The sequence below is a fragment of the Lygodium microphyllum genome, chromosome 29, assembly GCF_053477565.2.
Source record: "Lygodium microphyllum isolate KBCC chromosome 29, Lygodium_microphyllum_v1.1.10, whole genome shotgun sequence".
Lineage (NCBI taxonomy): Eukaryota > Viridiplantae > Streptophyta > Polypodiopsida > Schizaeales > Lygodiaceae > Lygodium > Lygodium microphyllum.
Window position 1 is genome coordinate 62,958,613 of NC_141163.1, and position 18,506 is coordinate 62,977,118.

At 41.8% G+C, this 18,506-nt stretch overlaps 1 protein-coding gene across 1 annotated transcript; it reads right to left on the reverse strand.

The window, feature by feature from the left end:
* Positions 1–1,573: 1,573 nt before the first annotated feature.
* Positions 1,574–8,236, reverse strand: LOC148010707 (Helicase protein with RING/U-box domain-containing protein). The gene is made up of 17 exons (XM_087671280.1): positions 8,067–8,236; positions 7,326–7,430; positions 5,974–7,247; positions 5,644–5,766; positions 5,480–5,553; positions 5,296–5,368; positions 5,027–5,173; positions 4,746–4,831; positions 4,567–4,636; positions 4,373–4,492; positions 4,042–4,284; positions 3,314–3,418; positions 3,145–3,237; positions 2,994–3,053; positions 2,783–2,871; positions 2,578–2,658; positions 1,574–2,460 (listed from the first exon to the last, which is right to left on the reverse strand). The coding sequence occupies exons 1-17, from the start codon at positions 8,110–8,112 to the stop codon at positions 2,388–2,390; spliced, it is 2,862 nt and encodes a 953-aa protein (XP_087527406.1). The 5' UTR covers positions 8,113–8,236; the 3' UTR covers positions 1,574–2,387.
* Positions 8,237–18,506: the final 10,270 nt, after the last annotated feature.

The following is an 18,506-nucleotide window of genomic DNA, read 5'->3' on the forward strand; positions in this document are numbered from 1 at the left end:
GCCATGTACATTTTTATATATTTTGGATTTGAATAAATCTCAAAACAATGCATCCTTGAGTGTCATCGCTATTGACCCCTCATTGTCACTCTTTTGTGAAGAGGTCTACTTGATTAAAACATCAAAATGCCCCAAAGGATTATGTAGCATAGGAAAAAAAATTGTAAATGAAGTCGTAAAATGGCACTGTATTGGCCACTTTACCTAGCAACCTCAGCTTCAACGTGCGATCTAAAATTCTCTTACTAATCTCCATCGTTTCTCTGCTTGCATCCACTCCTCCGAACCTTTCTACGCCCCTTACTAATCTCCATCGTTTCTCTGCTTGCATCCACTCCTCCGAACCTTTCTACACCCCGTCTTTGGTTGTCATGAGTTTGCTCTCCCTGCCTCTTATGAATAGTTCTCTGCCTGGCGATTTGTGAACTCTGACAATCACTCCCACTCATTGTAAGACAAAGGTATCCCACCTCCCTCCTTTCGGAAAGGATTTTGTTGCTAACGTGGTCCTGACTACACGTGCAAAGGCAATCTTCTACAAGATGGCTCATCATACAAGCACAGCACTACCTACGAGTGCCCCAGTAAAAGATTGGCGAGTAGGAATCCTCCGTGAATTGGAAATGAGATGGTGATAGATGTGACATCTAAGAGTAGAAAAGTATTGGTCCTCAACCCATGTATCCAAAATATGCTACTGAGCAGGCTCGTGGCGAGTGCCACCTCCATCTACTCAACTGAACCAGACCTAAATATGCCTTGTCCAGTAATCACTCGTGTAACTTGGGCTGGGGTGCTGGTGAGAGCCATCTAGATGACGCCTTTCGAGTGTGGATGGAGCAATCTCTAACAAATCTACAAGCCAAGGATGATACATCGAGGTCGATTGCTGTTTCTATAAGGGCAGGCTTTCTATCAGGAGCAAAATGAATCAAGAAGGCATCGGCTGAGGATGTGCAGAGGGTTGCACTAGAGTCCCCTGGTGACGGCCATGGACTGACTTTGACCTCACAAGACTTACTTGCTGCGCAAAGAATCGTCATCATCATTCTGTCAAACCCCCATTGCACTGATTCTGGCACAAAAGGATAACAGAGAAAGAGGAGAGGGAGGTGACGGGCAAGGAAGTCACAAAAAGGCCATAACGATGGAAGAGGCTTAAGAATCTGCCATATGGCCCATGTTGCCAGGCTAGAAGGGAAAGGTGGAGCTGACTTGGAAGAAATATCTGGCGGCACTGCAGTTGATGTCAATGAGGCAAAGCCTAAGGCAGACAAAGCAAAGCACACTGCTGAACAGCAGGGCAGCGCTACAGAGCCAAACTGGCTGGGGAGCTCGCATCAACCACAGCAGGGATGCGTTGGGAGCTGGCAGCGACCACAGGGATGTTGAGGGAGCTGGCAGCCAACACGTTAGGGAGCAAAGGCAATAGGGCAGAAAGAAAGACCAGACGGGTGGAAGAGTAAGCAGGCAGGCAGTACAACTCAGCCCATCAGGCCCTGCATGTCTTTGTAATCATGTGATGCTGCTGGAATTACATCCACAATTCTCTTGGGCAACGAGTGATAGTACGTGAAGCAAAACTTGGAGCATTATGAATTACGTGGTGGAAGAAGAGGTATTGCGCAATGACCATTTGGAAACTTTGCTGCTAAGGTGTTTTGGAAGGATTGTGTATTGTGCAATAGAACTTTGGGTGCCACAAATGTCCAAAATTCATGCTGATACACAGCAACCTTCACAGCAGCAGCAGTTTCCTGACTCTAGTCTTTGGCCTGATGATGGAGCATGTGAGGGGAGAATGGATGGAAATCATCAACAGTTTACGTGGTCTGTGGAACTCATTGGCAATGACAGCTATAGCATATAGATCGCTTTACAAGGTTTAACAGGAGATCATACAACCTTAAAAAGTTTGTGTAGTAAGCCACGTAATTGGTATTTACAAGAATGTGCGTAACAGCAGAAGAATGCATCACCCTTCAGGTTATTGAAAGAATCTGGTGGCAAAGTCAACTCATTATAAGCCAGCCCAGTGAGAACATTATGGAACAGCCCAGTCATGTCAAGAGTAGCAAATCTCAGGTATCCTTAATTTCACATGTTCCCCACCTGTTGTTCTCAGGAGCTTCCCACACAAACCCGCAGCCATCCTTTGGCAGCAGTAGCAGGTCAGATGTAGGCGGAAAAACTGCTGATAGACACCCACACAGCCTTACAATCCATACTGCTATCTTTGAGTGGGCCTCTCAACTCAGGGCAGGTTCCTTCACATCTTGCACAAGCAAATGCCAGCATGTTACTAAGCATTGCCTTTGGCAACTGTACACCTGCCAAGAACGTGAAGAACTGGTAGTTGAGAAAAGACATAAGCTGCTGCTGCCCACCTAACTTGTGAAAAGAAAGCGCATATCCTGTTCTGTTAATCTGCCAAGTGCTTCAGTTGAGCCTCCCACAGTCCTGCAGCAAAGAGGACAGCCAAGCAAGTATATCAGATGAAAGCTAATACAAGAATGTCTGTTCTTGATACTGTGCTAATTTCCAATGTTCTTGACGTATGCTAATTGCCAAGTATACCCTTCAAAAACCAGCTGCTTTTTCTCCTGTAGCTTCAGTATTCGCTCTTCAATCGTGTTTTCTATCAGAAATCTTACAATCCTGTCAACAGAAAACAAGTTTTTGTTTTTTAATGATTCCCAAAATAGAGTGGAAAAACGGAAAGTCAATCGTTCTTATTTTATGGAGCTTTGAAGCTCCTGATAAAATCGTGTCTGTTCTTTACCTTATGGGTTTGTACTGGCCCAGGCGATGAATTCGGTCTTGTGCTTGCTGTTCTACTGCTGGATTCCACCATGGGTCCATCAAGAAAACCTGCAGAAAAGCAGCCATTGCAAGCATGCTCAATCAACTAGCCACAATACCTGCTCATGTAAGAGACCAGTACTGTATATTGATTGGAAAACCCAGCAGAAATAGAGTGAGAGAAATCATACATGTGAAGCTACAGTAAGATTGAGAGCAACTCCACCAGCCTTGAGGCTCATAAGAAATACCTGCATAGTCATCACAAAGTCCCCCTACATAAAATGCATTTAAAAAAATACAAAACAGGACATGCCAGAAACAATGTAAAAATAAGAGCACCTTGCAATCAGGATCTTTTGTAAAGCTTTCTATCATCTGATCCCTTGCCATAATGGACATGCTTCCATCCAGCTTCACACACTTTATGCCAGACTGCACAATGTAAAAGAACAAAGTTAATACTCTTGACAATGTTAATCTTTTAACAAGCAGAAATACAAAACCTAACCTTTTCCAGCCGAAACCCAATGAGGTCCAAAAATGATGTGAATTGGCTAAAAACAATAGCCTTTGCAGCACAATCTTTCTGCAGCATGGTTTCGATTTCCTCCCTCTGCATGGATCATCGTTATAAAATTTATCAGCGCACTTCCTAAGAATAATCAAAAGTCATTTTACTGAAACAGATTGAACCCCTTAGAAAGAGAAAATAAGGTAAGCAGAATTAGAAGATGCATCCTACCAAGTAGACTACAAAGCAATGTTAAACAGTAAAGTCTAGAAGAGATAACTACATAGGCAAAGTCAAAGGTGTAGGTCCTCTCAAAGCTTAAACATGTTTTGGAATTGACTGTTATATATTCTTGCAGAGAGCTTAGGCAAAAAATACCAAGATTCCTGTAAGCCATGCGACTGGAACCATCTTAGGTATCCGTTAAGAACCACCACCAAATCACTTTTGGTTTAGAAGCATGTCTGTGTCATCAAAAGCAACCATGGACCCTCTAGTGGAGACAACTACTAGGAAAATACACAACCCACTAATGCACTCCCAGGCATAGAACTCCAGGTGTAAAGGGAAAATTTGCATGTTGATTGAGTGACCACTAAGGTTCCTTCACATGATTCAAAAAGTAAGTTACAGATGGTAGGAATTAAGCTCCACATTCTAAAAGAGGATATACATGACATAATAATAAGTAAAAGAGCACAATCTGGCATCTCTGCGATACTCACCAGTGCATCAATTTTTGTGCTGCTTTGAAACTCCCTCAGATTAATACGATTAAGAATGCTGGAACGCTTATATCCCTTCACTTTGCTTGAATTAGTCTGTTCACTACTCACTACTTTTGAGCCAGTAAGATCAACTGTAAGAGCATTTTGACATGTAGGGCACGGGGGAGCTTGACCACTGCCAGCAGCTGAAACATACTCCAAAATACAGGCTTTGCAGAACGAATGTTTGCAGGCTGTAGTCTGGATAAAATTCAAAGAGACCTCATAAAATAAGAAGAGGTTAAGTTCAACTCCATTTAGAAAGAGGCTACAAAGTTCAGGAGCTCACAACTGCCTCCTCTAAAGGATCATTGCAAATGCCACATAAAGCCTCCATGGCACCACCTGGCTGACTAGAGGACAACGAGGCTGTCCGAGAATATACAACAAGGTAGGGATGATCCACAGCCTGAACATACGGATCATAAGATGTTGCCAAACATTGTGGTTAAGAACACCTTCAACCAAAGGTCCAGAGAGAACCTGGCGCAGTCTCGTTAGAAGGTCAAATATGTGAGCATAGTTGTTGAGGAGTGTTCCTGCATCTATATAGCTGCACAAAAGTGACTAAAAGGTTGATAGATGTACAGAATACCAGTAACTCAGCCTTTAGATCCAGGGATTGACATAGGAAAAATCAGATAGGCATGTGCATTACTCACGTGTTAAATTCGGACTGGCTCCGAGTATACAAGGCTTGATAAAAATCTTCTTCTCTTGCATCAAAGGCATCACGGCGTAAAAATTTCTGGCAAAAAAAAAAGAATTGAAATAAAAATCAAAATCCCAAAGCAATACAGCTTCTGTCTGAAAATGAAAATTTCCAACAAGTGAAAATTACAAACATAATCGTGGTGCTAACAAAACTAAAACCCGTGGTTTCCAAAGGAAGCAGCTGTCTGTATCATCAAGTTCTAAGTTATCCTATAGAAATAGAGCTCACAGTGCTGGGAGGAAGAGCTAGATCAGCAGCCCGCTCCAACTTTGTCCTCCTTAGAAGAGTGCTATCAAGCAGTTTGTGCTGCAACAGTGTCATTGCTCTACGCCCATCATTGATATATCCCCACTTCTTGATCGGATTGGCAATGTACTAAGAAGCATAAAAATTGGTTGTGAGAAAATATAATGGTTGCCTTCACCACTAGAATAATATTAATTGAGATGAGTGCAGACACATTTGTCAGCAGTGCATTAGCGGTCTTGCTTTTTTACCTTATTCCACCAGCAGAAGTGGTGAAGTGGTGAGTGATTGCAATGGTCACACTTCCGCCACTGCTTTCCGAAACTGTGACCAAAAACAAATTACACTCGAAGCTAAGCCCTCAGATCATAGCAGCAGTCCAAAGATAGGAAAATAATAGTAACCTACTGAACAAAATCTTCATAACTGAAGCACCTGTAATCCAATGATTTGCAGTCACACTTCTTACAATAATAATACGAGAAGGGCTTAATCTCCAAAAACCGTACCTAAAGAAAAGAAACCAGGGGTAAAAAGAATCTGTGCCACATTGTACACAATTATGAGGAGCTTTAGGAGTTGAGAGGCAAACTATTTACAAGGGAATACAACTCGCCAACACGATTTTGAAGAGGAGTCCCACTCAAAGCCCACTTGAAATTCGATTTCAGAGCAAAAACAGCCTTTGCAGTGCTGCATCTCCTATCTTTGATGGAATGGGCCTGAGTAAACCAGTAAATAATGAGATCAGAGAGTTCATCTTCTAGCAGATAGCAGTTATTAACTCTCATCAACACTGAGGAAGTTGACCAAATGTCCACGGTAAGTCCCACATTATATTCTGTGAAGCAAAACCCTCGTCTCCTCAAAGCAGAAAAGAAATGTAGCTACTATCTGGCAATATGCAGAACATGATCTCCTGAGCTTACCTCATCAAGAACAACTCGATTCCATTTCACAGCATGCAGTAAAGAAAGGCCCCTTGAGCTACCAGCTGAATGTTGAGAAGTGGATGCCTCCTGCATAGACTCCATAGCCCCTCCTACAGCTTCGTCCAGCACTTCTTGAATTTTTCGTTTCCAACCTCTTCGACTTTTTCCTTGTTTCGCCTGCCCAAGCAAAGCCTCTCCGCATTCCTTTGCTTTTTCATCTAGCTTTTCCATCATGGATAGTTTTCCTGACCTTTTGGGCTTTGCATTAAGATTTCCACACTTTTTCGTCAGCTGTTTGGCCTGTTTCTCGGTTTTTTTGGCATTTGGCCCACAGAAATACCGCTGGTGTACAGACATCCTATCAGGATAAAAAAGTTTTCCACACCACATGCAAGGCTCTTTAGCAGGCATAACAGTGCGCCTGTGTTCCAATTCAACAATAGAATAGGTAGTCAATACAATGTCGTAATCAGCAAGTTCAGAGACATCCTTGCATCTTTTAGACCCATGGTAAACTAAAACCTTGACACTTCCTTCCTTTGTGAAACGAGCAATCTCATTCCTCCATTGTATAACTGCAACTAGAGGGCATACAACCAGCGTCGCCTTAATTTCAGGTGGTTCCTTGGTTGGCTTGTCCGAATGGGCACTAGGCAAAGCCTGACAAGAACTTTCTCCTGAGCTTTGAGGCAGGCTTTGAGCTCTATTTGTTAAAATAAGTGAGATAGCCTGAATAGTCTTCCCCATCCCCATTTCATCGGCCAAGATTCCACCCCTAATTTCAGATGCTTCCTGCTTGACGCTCCACCAAAGCCATTCTTTCTGAAATGGCAGCAGTGGCATCAGCAGCTCAGGGGGGGGTTCCTTCATGCTCATTGATTCCTTAGCAGATGAAACATCACAATCCAGACCACTGTCATCCCCCCACGGCCCACAGCCTCCTAGCTCAACTTCCCACTCATCTTCCCATTTTTGCCATTCATATCTTTCAGCTAAACTGCCGTCATCTTTTGTTTCTCGCCTTGTTTGAGCCTTCCTGCTTCCTCGAGACTTGGGAAGTCTCCGTCTCTGCGTGTCCAATGCCCTCTCATTTGGCTGCAAAGTTAGCTCATCCTCGTCTGCAGAAAGAATCACAAGATCCATGTCCTCACCACCTTCTCCAAACTCCTCGTCCTTTTTTACAGACTGTGGGAAACTGCTGAGGGATTTCTTAGGCCCTTTCTTTTTACTAGAAGGAGTTTCAATTGGCATACTGTCAGAATCAGACTCATCTACAGGATCATAACAAGGAGTCAGAAATGTCAGTCGTAGCCTTCAGGCCCCAACAGACAGAGGTTACAGGAACTTACCACTACTGCTCATGGTGGCCACTGAGTTTGTGCTTTCACTGCTTTCACTTGGTTCATCCATGTCCAGAGACTTAATGTCATTAGCTTGATCAAGAAGCTCCCTAACTGAATGTAGGATAGAACATTAGCATCCAATTTAGCCTGCAAGCCTTGTGAATGTGAATGGTTTCGAAGAAATGTGCAAATGTATAGTACAAAATGCACGGATATTCAGCACGCATCCATAAGACGTACAAGAAAAAAGGTATCTGATACATGCACACAGGATGTTCACAATAATTTTTAGACAAATTCCCATAATAATTCCCACATAGTAAATTACGACGACAACGTGGGCTTCTGCTTGGGAGGACCTGCATACCTAGCTAGGTGCGATTGGGGGCAGGGGACTGCCAGCTCCCTACCCCTTTTCCAACATGAGAAAATGATAAAAAGCTTCTTGTGAGTCTACAAGACTAATCAATAAGAAAGGATTTGGACAACTGTGCAAATGTACCGTACAAAATGCACGGATGTTAAATATGCAATACATAAATGGAGGATGTTCCCATGACATGAAATTCAAGGGGGGGAAATCATCGAATGAATGCAAGAGTCCACATATATGGTGTAGTGCTTTCACTTCTCTGATCAGCGATACGCGACAGGATGTAATAATGAGTATCCGATGGACTTGCGCCTTCCATTGTCGCTGGATAGGGCCAAAACTTAACAAAGAAAGCTGGAGGAGAGTTGACGTACCTCTCTTGGAGCCGCGCTCGGCAGCAGTGCGTTTAGGGCGGCCCATCTGCACTCTCGTCTTCTGGCGGAACCTGCAGAGAGAGCAGAAAGACGTCGACACGAATGAAGAGCAGCGGGCCTGAATAGTCGAAGAAGAGTGAGCAAGAAGGGGGAGAGAGAGAGGGGGGAAGACGGACGGGGGGGGGGGGGGGGGGGGGCTAATATGGCGGGAATGCGTTCCCGTGTGAGCATTACGCTTCCAAGGTCTTTTTGCTAATATAATATTCCGTCGTTTTTCCCCTTATTTTCCTTGTTATATTCCGGTGTGTTTTTTCTTTGTAAGGGGGCCACGGCCCACTATAGACCACCCAACGAAAAATATGTATTTTTGGCGGTAATTTTACATTTTGCATTTTTTGTGAGATTGAATTAGTCCCAAAAAAAAGGTTTACATCTTCCACCAAAAGGGGAGACGGATCTAACCGAGACGTCTCAGCTACAATACTTAAGAGCTTTGAAACAGACTGTATAAATAGAGGCCTTCTTTCCTAGGCATTTCAATGCAGTCAATACATTGCACTTACATTGTTGCAGACTAAGAGGGACAAAGAAAGAGACACTTTCAAATAACTTCTTGTTCCTATGGATCCAAATGCTCCTAATGACTATAGCCTTGATGACATTCTAGAGAGACACCTTAGCTTCTCGAAGAGGCCCAAAGTCACCGAATAGGGCTCCCCTTGCATCAATTTTAGCCTGCAGTCCTGCCTTCTCCACCCATCTACTTAAAGCCTTCCATAACCACCTGACATCGATGCAGTCCCAAAATAGATGTTAAGCAGATTCCTCCTCCTTTTTACATAGCACACACATAGGTGAAACCTTGGCAAACTTAGCTATCCTACTCCAAGTAGGAAACTTATTCATCAGGACTTTCCAAAGCACTAGATTAAGCCTTCGAGATGGGGTATTGGTCCACACAGCCCTTGTCCTTCTTTTCCATGTCCTTAGCTTTGTTCTAGAGTAATACTTCTTCCAACATTCCTACACCTTTAACACATGTCTCACATTATAGTGATTGAAGTCATCTCTTTTGACTACCTCACATAGCAGCTTCCCCTTCTCAGTTTGATAGCACTTCATCAAGGCCATCGGTCTGGTTCTGAAGGATGTTGGCCACTCTTCTCTCCTATTCATTAGAACCATCCCCAAACAGTTCTTTTCATTCTCACTCAATTGAAATCTATGCTTACACTCCTCCAGTGACAGGAAGCGAAGCTCCCTCTGTTTCCATATATCCAGCCATGTCCTAAGCCCTTTTCCATGCATACTCTTTGCTATCTTAGGCTTGTTTAAAATAGGTGTAAATTCATCTTGATAGGCAGCATCTAAAAACCAAAGGGACTATAGTAGACTTGGATCTCCTCTCCCACTAGGGCAATGTAAACGCCCCGAACAACGTAGTATGCTTAACAATTATGATATTTGCTTGTTTTCGAGATTTAATAGAAAAGAGAATGAACACTTAAAGCTGAAAATGAAAATTACTCACAAAATTACAGCCATAAAAATGTAAAAGTAATGGAGACAAGATTGAGGGTTGAAGATGGGCAACCCCCCCCCCCCCCCCCCCCCGAAGGAATGTATTTCTGCTCAACCCAAGTCCCTTAGGGAAGAGCTCAGTTACAATCAACCTGAGAGTGAGAAGAAGTAATTCTCACTCTCACAAGATCATGCAAAGATGTACAAACACACATGCATTATCTATTATGCAATGATAAGAACTGATTTCTTTACAGTATGAGAGAAGAAAAAGGGGAATTCAGCATTTCTCCATCGTTGATCAGCATTACAGGGATAGAGCTTGCTTCTTGTAGCTAAAATGGAAGAAAGAGCTCAAGAAGGAGGTGCTATAATGAATTTACAAGCTTGCTGTCTTGTAAAACAGCAGTGATAGAAGAGGGAATATGGAGGAATTTGATAATGGAGAAGTGGGGGATGATGATGGGGATGGATGGGGCCAGTTTCTGGCTATCTATGGGTGTTGTACATGAGTTTACAGCAAAGAAAAATGAGGCTCAATGAAGAAAAACAAGCTCTTATTTATAGGAGAGGGGAGAGCTAGTACAAAAGGGGAAAGTGGAGTAGCACAAGACAAGTGTCCAGCCACATGTCATGAGATGTGACAAGTGGTGGGACACTTGGAAACTTGTGTGACAAGTGTCTTGACACTTGTCTCTTATCTATGGCCTTCCTTTTTGGGTTGAATACTGTCAAGAATAGAAACAACCAAATTTAGTAAGCACAGTCAGAGTACAGAACTTACTATTTTAGAATGATATCCCTATTTTTTAGGACTAGCATTTTTAGGCTAATTCGAGGCTCCTAAAATTTAGGGACCTCCTAAAATTTAGGGATCTCCTAAAATTTAGGGACCCCCCCAATATGGGTATCATATGAAAGCTTTTTCCGTGTACATCGCAAAAATGGTATCCGAATCTTCATGTGACTTTCCTATGCAAAGAATTGTGCATTTCAAGCTTTCAACCCACACATGCACATTATACAAGCATTTCATGATCATGCCATCTTGTTGATTGTAACTGTCTATTCTGGTGGATCTAGCCCACACTTCAAGGCATCAATCCTTTCTGTGTGCGAGTCTAACCCTGATATGTGTGAGTTCTAGTCACATGCGCCCAATCGGGTCATATAGGTGGAAGTGTGAACTATCTTTTCTCTAACCCACCGTGTGGGTCCACCATAACCTGTGACCACTCATTAGTGGCCAGCTCCAATGCACTTTTCTTTATATCTAATTAGTGCAAAGGAAATAAATTTAATAAATCATTATATAGATAAATTAATGAAAAAGGATACAAATTCTGTTTCTATAGAGTTGTGACAGCCCTCTGGCTTTTATTCAGCTGTCCTCAGCTGAAAATCTTCTTGATATTGTTGTAGAATATTTGGGTAATCCTTCATGAATTTTTCATCTACCCACTGTGCATCTGTGGTGGGTAGATTCTTGAATTTTAGCAAGAATTTTCGTGTCACAAGGCCACTTCTCGTGGTTCGATCCTTGAGAAACAAAATCTTTTCAGGTTCCAAGAGTTGCTCTGTTTCTTCAACTTCTGGGGGATCTTCAGTAATGGGTTCCTTTGGTTCTGGTCCTATGTAAGGTTTTAGCAAACTTACATGAAAAGCATTGTGTATTTTCCAATGAGTAGGAAGCTCAAGTCGATAAGAAACTTCATTTATTTTCTCAATCACTTTGAAGGGTCCAAAGTATCTACTGGAGAGCTTTGGAAAATATGAATTTTGACGAGAACCTTGTTTGACCCTGCTTTTATCAAACTTTAGCAAGACATATTGACATTTTTCAAAAGCCAAAGGTCTTCTTCGTTTATCTGCTTGCTTCTTTTGTCGCTCTTGGGCAACTTTGATAGTGGCTCGAACTTGATCCACTGCGGTTTTTAAATCTGAAGCAAACTCATCAGCAGCAAAAATCTTATCTTTAGTGCGAATAATTGGAGGGGGAATCACTTTACCCTGTACTATTTCATTTGGAGCTTTCCCTGTGGATGAGTGCACTGTATTGTTGTAAGCAAACTCCAATAATGGAAGATATTTCTCCCATTGTGACTTATGTTCACTAACATAAGCTTTCAACATATCCAAAAGAGTGAGATTCATCACCTCTGTTTGGCCGTCAGTTTGAGGATGAAAAGCTGAGGAGAACTTTAAAGTGGTTCCCAAATTCTCAAATAAAGCACGCCAAAAGTTACTTGTGAATTTGGAGTCTCTATCTGAAATTATCTCAGAAGGCATACCATGTAATCGGAAGATATGTTGAATGAAAAGTCTTGCAGCTTGTGCGGATTTCAATGTTTTATGACATGGAATAAAATGTGATTGTTTGCTGAATCTATCAATTATGACCCAAATCATATCATGACCTTGAGGTGTTCTTGGAATACCTGAGATGAAATCCATTGTGATAGATTCCCATGGATCTTTGGGCACTGGAAGAGGTTGCAACAATCCTGGAATCTTCTGCCTATCATATTTGGATTTTTGGCATACCAGACAAGCCTCGATGAAGTTATGTGTATCTTTTCGTAATGTTGGCCAATAAAAGTAGCGCTCAATTGCACTTAGAGTTGCTGCCCTCCCTCTATGCCCTGCATAAGGGGGTTCATGACTTTCTTTAAGCACCTTTTGTCGAACAGGAAGAGTGACACAAAGGCGATTGTTCATGAGAAGGTAACCGTCTTTGATGGAATAATCTGGATGAGAACCTCCTTGCTGTAAATTTGACCAAATTGTTGCAAAATCAGTATCTTCATCATAAGTATTCTTCATCGTTTGAAAATCTTCATGATGAGCCACTGTAATAGTTGCAATGCGAGGCACTCTAGAAAGTGCATCAGCAACTACATTTTGTTTCCCTGGAGTGTACATAATTTGAAAATGAAACATAGACAAGAAATTTTCCCATCTTGCATGTTTCTCCTGCAAATGCTTTTGAGTCTTGAAATACTTCAAGCTTTGATGATCGGTTTTAATAAGGAATTCATTGCCTAAAAGATAATGTTTCCATATCTTTAAAGCATGAACCACTGCTAAGAGCTCCTTTTCATAAATGTCATACCTTTTCTCCACATCATTTAGACGGCGGCTTTCAAAGGCTACGGCATGGCCTTCTTGATTTAGCACTGCACCAATACAATCACTGCAAGTATCTGCTTCCACCACAAATGGTTTTACCAGATCTGGAATGATAAGAACATGTCCAGAAGTAAGAGCTGTTTTCAGCCTTGTGAAGGCTGCCTTCTCTTTTTCCTTCCATTGGAAAGAGATCTTCTTCTTTGTAAGGTCATGAAGTGGAGAAGCCATATGTGCAAAATGCTTGATGAAGCGGCAGTAATAAGAACATAAGCCAAGAAACGATCGCACCTCATGTACATCACGAAGATGAGGCCGTTCTTGGATTATCCTGATCTTTTCAGGATCCATCTGAATCCCTTCAGAAGAGATGACATGCCCAAGGTAATTTATTTTATGCATGAAAAATTCACTATTTTTACCATTTACCAAGAGTTGATTTTGTTGTAGTAATTGTAGAACAATTTCCAAGTGTTGATGATGCTCCTCTTCATTCTTGCTAAAGACAAGAATATCATCAAAGAAAGTACCGACATATTGTCGATGCTCTCTAAAGATGCGCTCCATCATTCGATTAAAGGTGGCTGGTGCATTGGTTAATCCGAAAGGAACCACCAAGAAGACCGTATGAAGTGCGGAAAGCAGTTTTGTGTACATCTTGTGGTATTACCCTAATTTGATGGTAACCACTCTTTAGATCAATGCGGCTGAAAACCTTTGAGCCTCCTAGACGATCCAAAATGTCGTCAATTCTGGGAATAGGAAACCGATTCTTCACGGTGATTTTGTTGAGGGCTCGATAATCAATGCACATCCTAAATGTGCCATCTTTCTTTTGAACAAGAAGAACCGGTGAACAAAATGGTGAGCTACTTGGCGTAATTAGCCCACGGTTGAGTAGGTCTTCAACTTGCTTTCTGATTTCTTCTTGTTGAGGACGGCTCACACGGTATGGTGCTATATTAGGAGGAGAACTGCTCGGGATAATATCAATATGATGGTCTTCTGGCCTTTCTGGGGGAAGCTGATAAGGAAGATCTTCCAAAAAACAATCTTTATACTTTTCCAAGAGCTGAAGTTGCTCTTGGTTTTTAGCATTCATATTATCTTTTACATCAGTGACATAAAGCAGACAACATTGAACACAATCCTTAATTGCTCTAGAGACTTGCATATGGCTTACCATAGGTATGGTGTCTCTAGAAACTCCAGCTTGGATCTCGTACTTCTTGCCTTTGTTGGTGAGTTCTACCTTCTTTTTCTGAGAGAAGATGGTTGAATCTACTCTATGATTCCAGGGCATGCCAAGAATCACATCGCAACCATCAAGGTCTCCGATACAGAAGGTATCTTCATCACTGTAGCCTTGAATTTGAAACTTGAGCTTGCCAATGTAGGGTATCACAATCTTCACTGTGTCACCTTCATCAGCATTTAAAGCTTGGCGAACTTCTGCCGGAGTGTCCATCTCTTCGTTCTTTAATCCAAGCTCTTTAGCTAATTGCAAGGAAATGATATTTTCATTCGCCCCAAGATCTATCAAGAATAGTGCTTGCTTACCTTGCAACTGTCCCCAAGCTTTTAATAATTTGCGTGTCTCTGGAGTGTGAGTTGTGTTTGCAACTACATCACTGATAGCATTGATTTTCACTGGCGACTTAGGCTTGTTGTCAGAAACCTTGCTTTGTCCCTTATTTGGACATTGCTTCGCTATGTGGCCTGTTTGTCCACATTTAAAGCACTTCCCTTCTTTCATGAAGCGTTGCTTTTCTTCTTCGGAAAGTTGCTTTGCTTGTGGGTATAGATTGGAGCGAAATTGAGGAGCATTAGGAGGTGCATAGGGCTTCATCTTCTTTTGATTTGATGGCTGGCTTTGCCACTATTTTTGTCCTTCATTTGGGGCTGAATACTCCTCATCATCAGCTACTCTCTTCTTATCATTCTTTTGGAATGATTTGTTGCCATTGTGCTCCATTTCCCATGTCTCAACATGGTCAATGAGTTCCCTGAGACTAGAACAATGATAATGATTAAGAGCAGTACGAAGTTTAAAATGCAAACCTCCTTGAAACTTCCTAAGCTTTTCCGAACTGCTGATCTTCTTGAAATGTTGGACCTTCAAAAGTAGCTCCCAAAATCTCTTGGTATAGTCACCAAGTGACTAATTTTTCCTTTGCCAAAGCCGATCCCATTCCATTTTTACATCTCTTTTGAAATGAACAGGAAGAAATTGGCTTTGTATCAGGCGAACAAAGGACCGCCATGATTTTGGGGCAGCATGATCATATTCCAACCCCGTCCACCAAGTATGGGCTAAGTCGGTTAAATGTAAAGCTGCAAACTTAATCTTTTCTTTTTCTTTATACTTGTCACGACCATACAAAATTTGAAATTGACGAATAAACTTTAGAAGAAGATCAGGATTTCGGGAACCATCATACATACTGAACTTGATCTTCTTTTCAAGTTGAGATAGTGACTTAGTCTTCTTCTTCTTCTTATGCCTTCGTCCATGCTCGGATCTTGAGGTTGAAGATGATGAAGTGCTTGATGGGGATGAAGATGGAGACAAGGGTGAAGAATGTTGATGCCTTTGACGATGATGAGGTCTTCCACGAGAAGGGTGTGACTCTTCATTACTAGAAGAGGATCCATCAGAATAGGCGCCAGATGACTTTGAAGAAGAGGATGAGCTTCGACGCAATCTCTTTCTTTGTCTTGAAGTAGAATGGGACTACCTCTTTGGACTTCTTGATCGGCTCCTTTCATTGGTATGGCTTTGTCTTCTTGAAGTAGATGGGCTTCTTTCCTTGAATTCTTTGGGATTCTCAACTTTTTCTAGTTTGAGAAGTTGCTCACGAATTTGCTGATTCTCCTCTCTAAGACTTTGAATGGCTTGAAGGATAGCACTCGATTGATCCATTGAGACTAAAGAAAAATAAATATGCTCACGCACGCAATGCAAGGGCTGAAAACAAACAAACTTATAGTTGTAAGCACTACCAGTGTTGGGGGTGAGGACCGAGCCAAAGCTCTGATACCACTGTAAACGCCCCGAACAACGTAGTATGCTTAACAATTATGATATTTGCTTGTTTTCGAGATTTAATAGAAAAGAGAATGAACACTTAAAGCTGAAAATGAAAATTACTCACAAAATTACAGCCATAAAAATGTAAAAGTAATGGAGACAAGATTGAGGGTTGAAGATGGGCAACCCCCCCCCCCCCCCCCCCCGAAGGAATGTATTTCTGCTCAACCCAAGTCCCTTAGGGAAGAGCTCAGTTACAATCAACCTGAGAGTGAGAAGAAGTAATTCTTACTCTCACAAGATCATGCAAAGATGTACAAACACACATGCATTATCTATTATGCAATGATAAGAACTGATTTCTTTACAGTATGAGAGAAGAAAAAGGGGAATTCAGCCTTTCTCCATCGTTGATCAGCATTACAGGGATAGAGCTTGCTTCTTGTAGCTAAAATGGAAGAAAGAGCTCAAGAAGGAGGTGCTATAATGAATTTACAGGCTTACTGTCTTGTAAAACAGCAGTGATAGAAGAGGGAATATGGAGGAATTTGATAATGGAGAAGTGGGGGATGATGATGGGGATGGATGGGGCCAGTTTCTGGCTATCTATGGGTGCTGTACATGAGTTTACAGCAAAGAAAAATGAGGCTCAATGAAGAAAAACGAGCTCTTATTTATAGGAGAGGGGAGAGCTAGTACAAAAGGGGAAAGTGGAGTAGCACAAGACAAGTGTCCAGCCACATGTCATGAGATGTGACAAGTGGTGGGACACTTGGAAACTTGTGTGACAAGTGTCTTAACACTTGTCTCTTATCTATGGCCTTCCTTTTTGGGTTGAATACTGTCAAGAATAGAAACAACCAAATTTAGTAAGCACAGTCAGAGTACAGAACTTACTATTTTAGAATAACATCCCTATTTTTTAGGACTAGCATTTTTAGGCTAATTCGAGGCTCCTAAAATTTAGGGACCTCCTAAAATTTAGGGATCTCCTAAAATTTAGGGACCCCCCCAATATGGGTATCATATGAAAGCTTTTTCCGTGTACATCGCAAAAATGGTATCCGAATCTTCATGTGACTTTCCTATGCAAAGAATTGTGCATTTCAAGCTTTCAGCCCACACATGCACATTATACAAGCATTTTATGATCATGCCATCTTGTTGATTGTAACTGTCTATTCTGGTGGATCTAGCCCACACTTCAAGGCATCAATCCTTTCTGTGTGCGAGTCTAACCCTGATATGTGTGAGTTCTAGTCACATGCGCCCAATCGGGTCATATATGTGGAAGTGTGAACTGTCTTTTCTCTAACCCACCGTGTGGGTCCACCATAACCTGTGACCACTCATCAGTGGCCAGCTCCAATGCACTTTTCTTTATATCTAATTAGTGCAAAGGAAATAAATTTAATAAATCATTATATAGATAAATTAATAAAAAATGATACAAATTCTGTTTCTATAGAGTTGTGACAGGCAACCCCTCCATTCCAACTTTCTACTAGCATTTGCAAACTCTCTGATTCCCTTATCTTTATTTTCAAGCCACGTGCAAAGACAAACTGCTCCCAACTTATGTCTTCCCGTATACTTGCTGAAACTCTAGAAGACTCAATCATAGCTCTTGCTATGGTGGTCCATGGTTGTTTAAAGTGCATTCTACTGAGTAATCTCATGGACAGTCAACGAGCTTTATCTTTAATGATTCAATGCCTAGTCCACCTTCCTTCTTGCTAGCAATAAGGAGATCCCAGGATATAGCACGCCATTGCTATGTTTCACCCCATGTCCATAGAAATGATCTTAGTGCTCTCTCCAGTTGATTTCAGCATGCTGTAGAAAATGCTAGTATGACTGCAATAAATACCACACTGGAGACCAGCATTGAGTTGATGATCATCAACTTCCCTCCAAACGTATAGGCTTCATGAGACCACATATGTAATTTGGTTTGAAACTTGCTCTCAAACCATTGAAATTGTTGGGCTTGTGTCAACCCCAAACCTAGGGGGCAGCCCAAATATTTGAAAACCTCCCCTTCTTTTAATATCGTGAATCCATAGTTATCAACCCAATCCAGGGGATCTTCTAGTCCTACATATAGTAGCTCAATTTTCTGGCAACTAATGAGGGAACTTGATAGGTAAGAGAAGTCCTGGAACACCTCAATTAGGGTGTTTATTTGCGCTTGTTCTGCAAGAATCATATTTGAATTATCATCAGCAAAAAATTGAGATACAAAATACTCATTCATAGGTAGCTTCAGTGGCTTGAGAGCCCTTGTTCGAACCAGCCAATCTAACTTGTGAAGTAGGGGGTCATTGACAAGAGCAACCAGCAATGGGGCTAGGGGGCAACCTTGGCGAACTAACCTATGAAGATTGAATGGCTTAGACAAGGATCCATTAGCATGGCCTTGGGCGGTTGCATTGGCAAACAACGTGCGGACCATCCTAATGAAGCCATCTCCAAAACCCATGGCTGACAAGGCAAAGGTAATAAAATCCCAAGAGATCCTATCATAAGCTTTGTCAAAATCCATATTAATAAGGACTATTCTCTGTCCACTTGTGCAATGGCCCAATCAATTGCAAGCATCAAGTTCATTATTGCATCCTGTATTCGACGCTGAAATATAAAGCCATATTATCTCTCGTGCACAACCTTAGTGAGCAAACACTTGATCCTAGTAGCCAAAGCTTTAGCTAGTATCTTGTAGGCTAAGTTAAGCATCGTTAGGGGTCGCCACTGTGACATCT

What these genes read in the sequence shown, in the direction of transcription:
- LOC148010707 (XM_087671280.1), bottom strand. Translation starts at nt 8,112, where the DNA reads ATGGGCCGCCCTAAACGCACTGCTGCCGAGCGCGGCTCCAAGAGAG. An exon ending in CGAGCGCGGCTCCAAGAGAG is followed by an intron (nt 7,431 to 8,066) that starts GTACGTCAACTC and finishes TCCTACATTCAG; the next exon opens with TTAGGGAGCTTCTTGATCAA. An exon ending in AGCCAGTCCGAATTTAACAC is followed by an intron (nt 4,637 to 4,745) that starts GTGAGTAATGCA and finishes ACTTTTGTGCAG; the next exon opens with CTATATAGATGCAGGAACAC.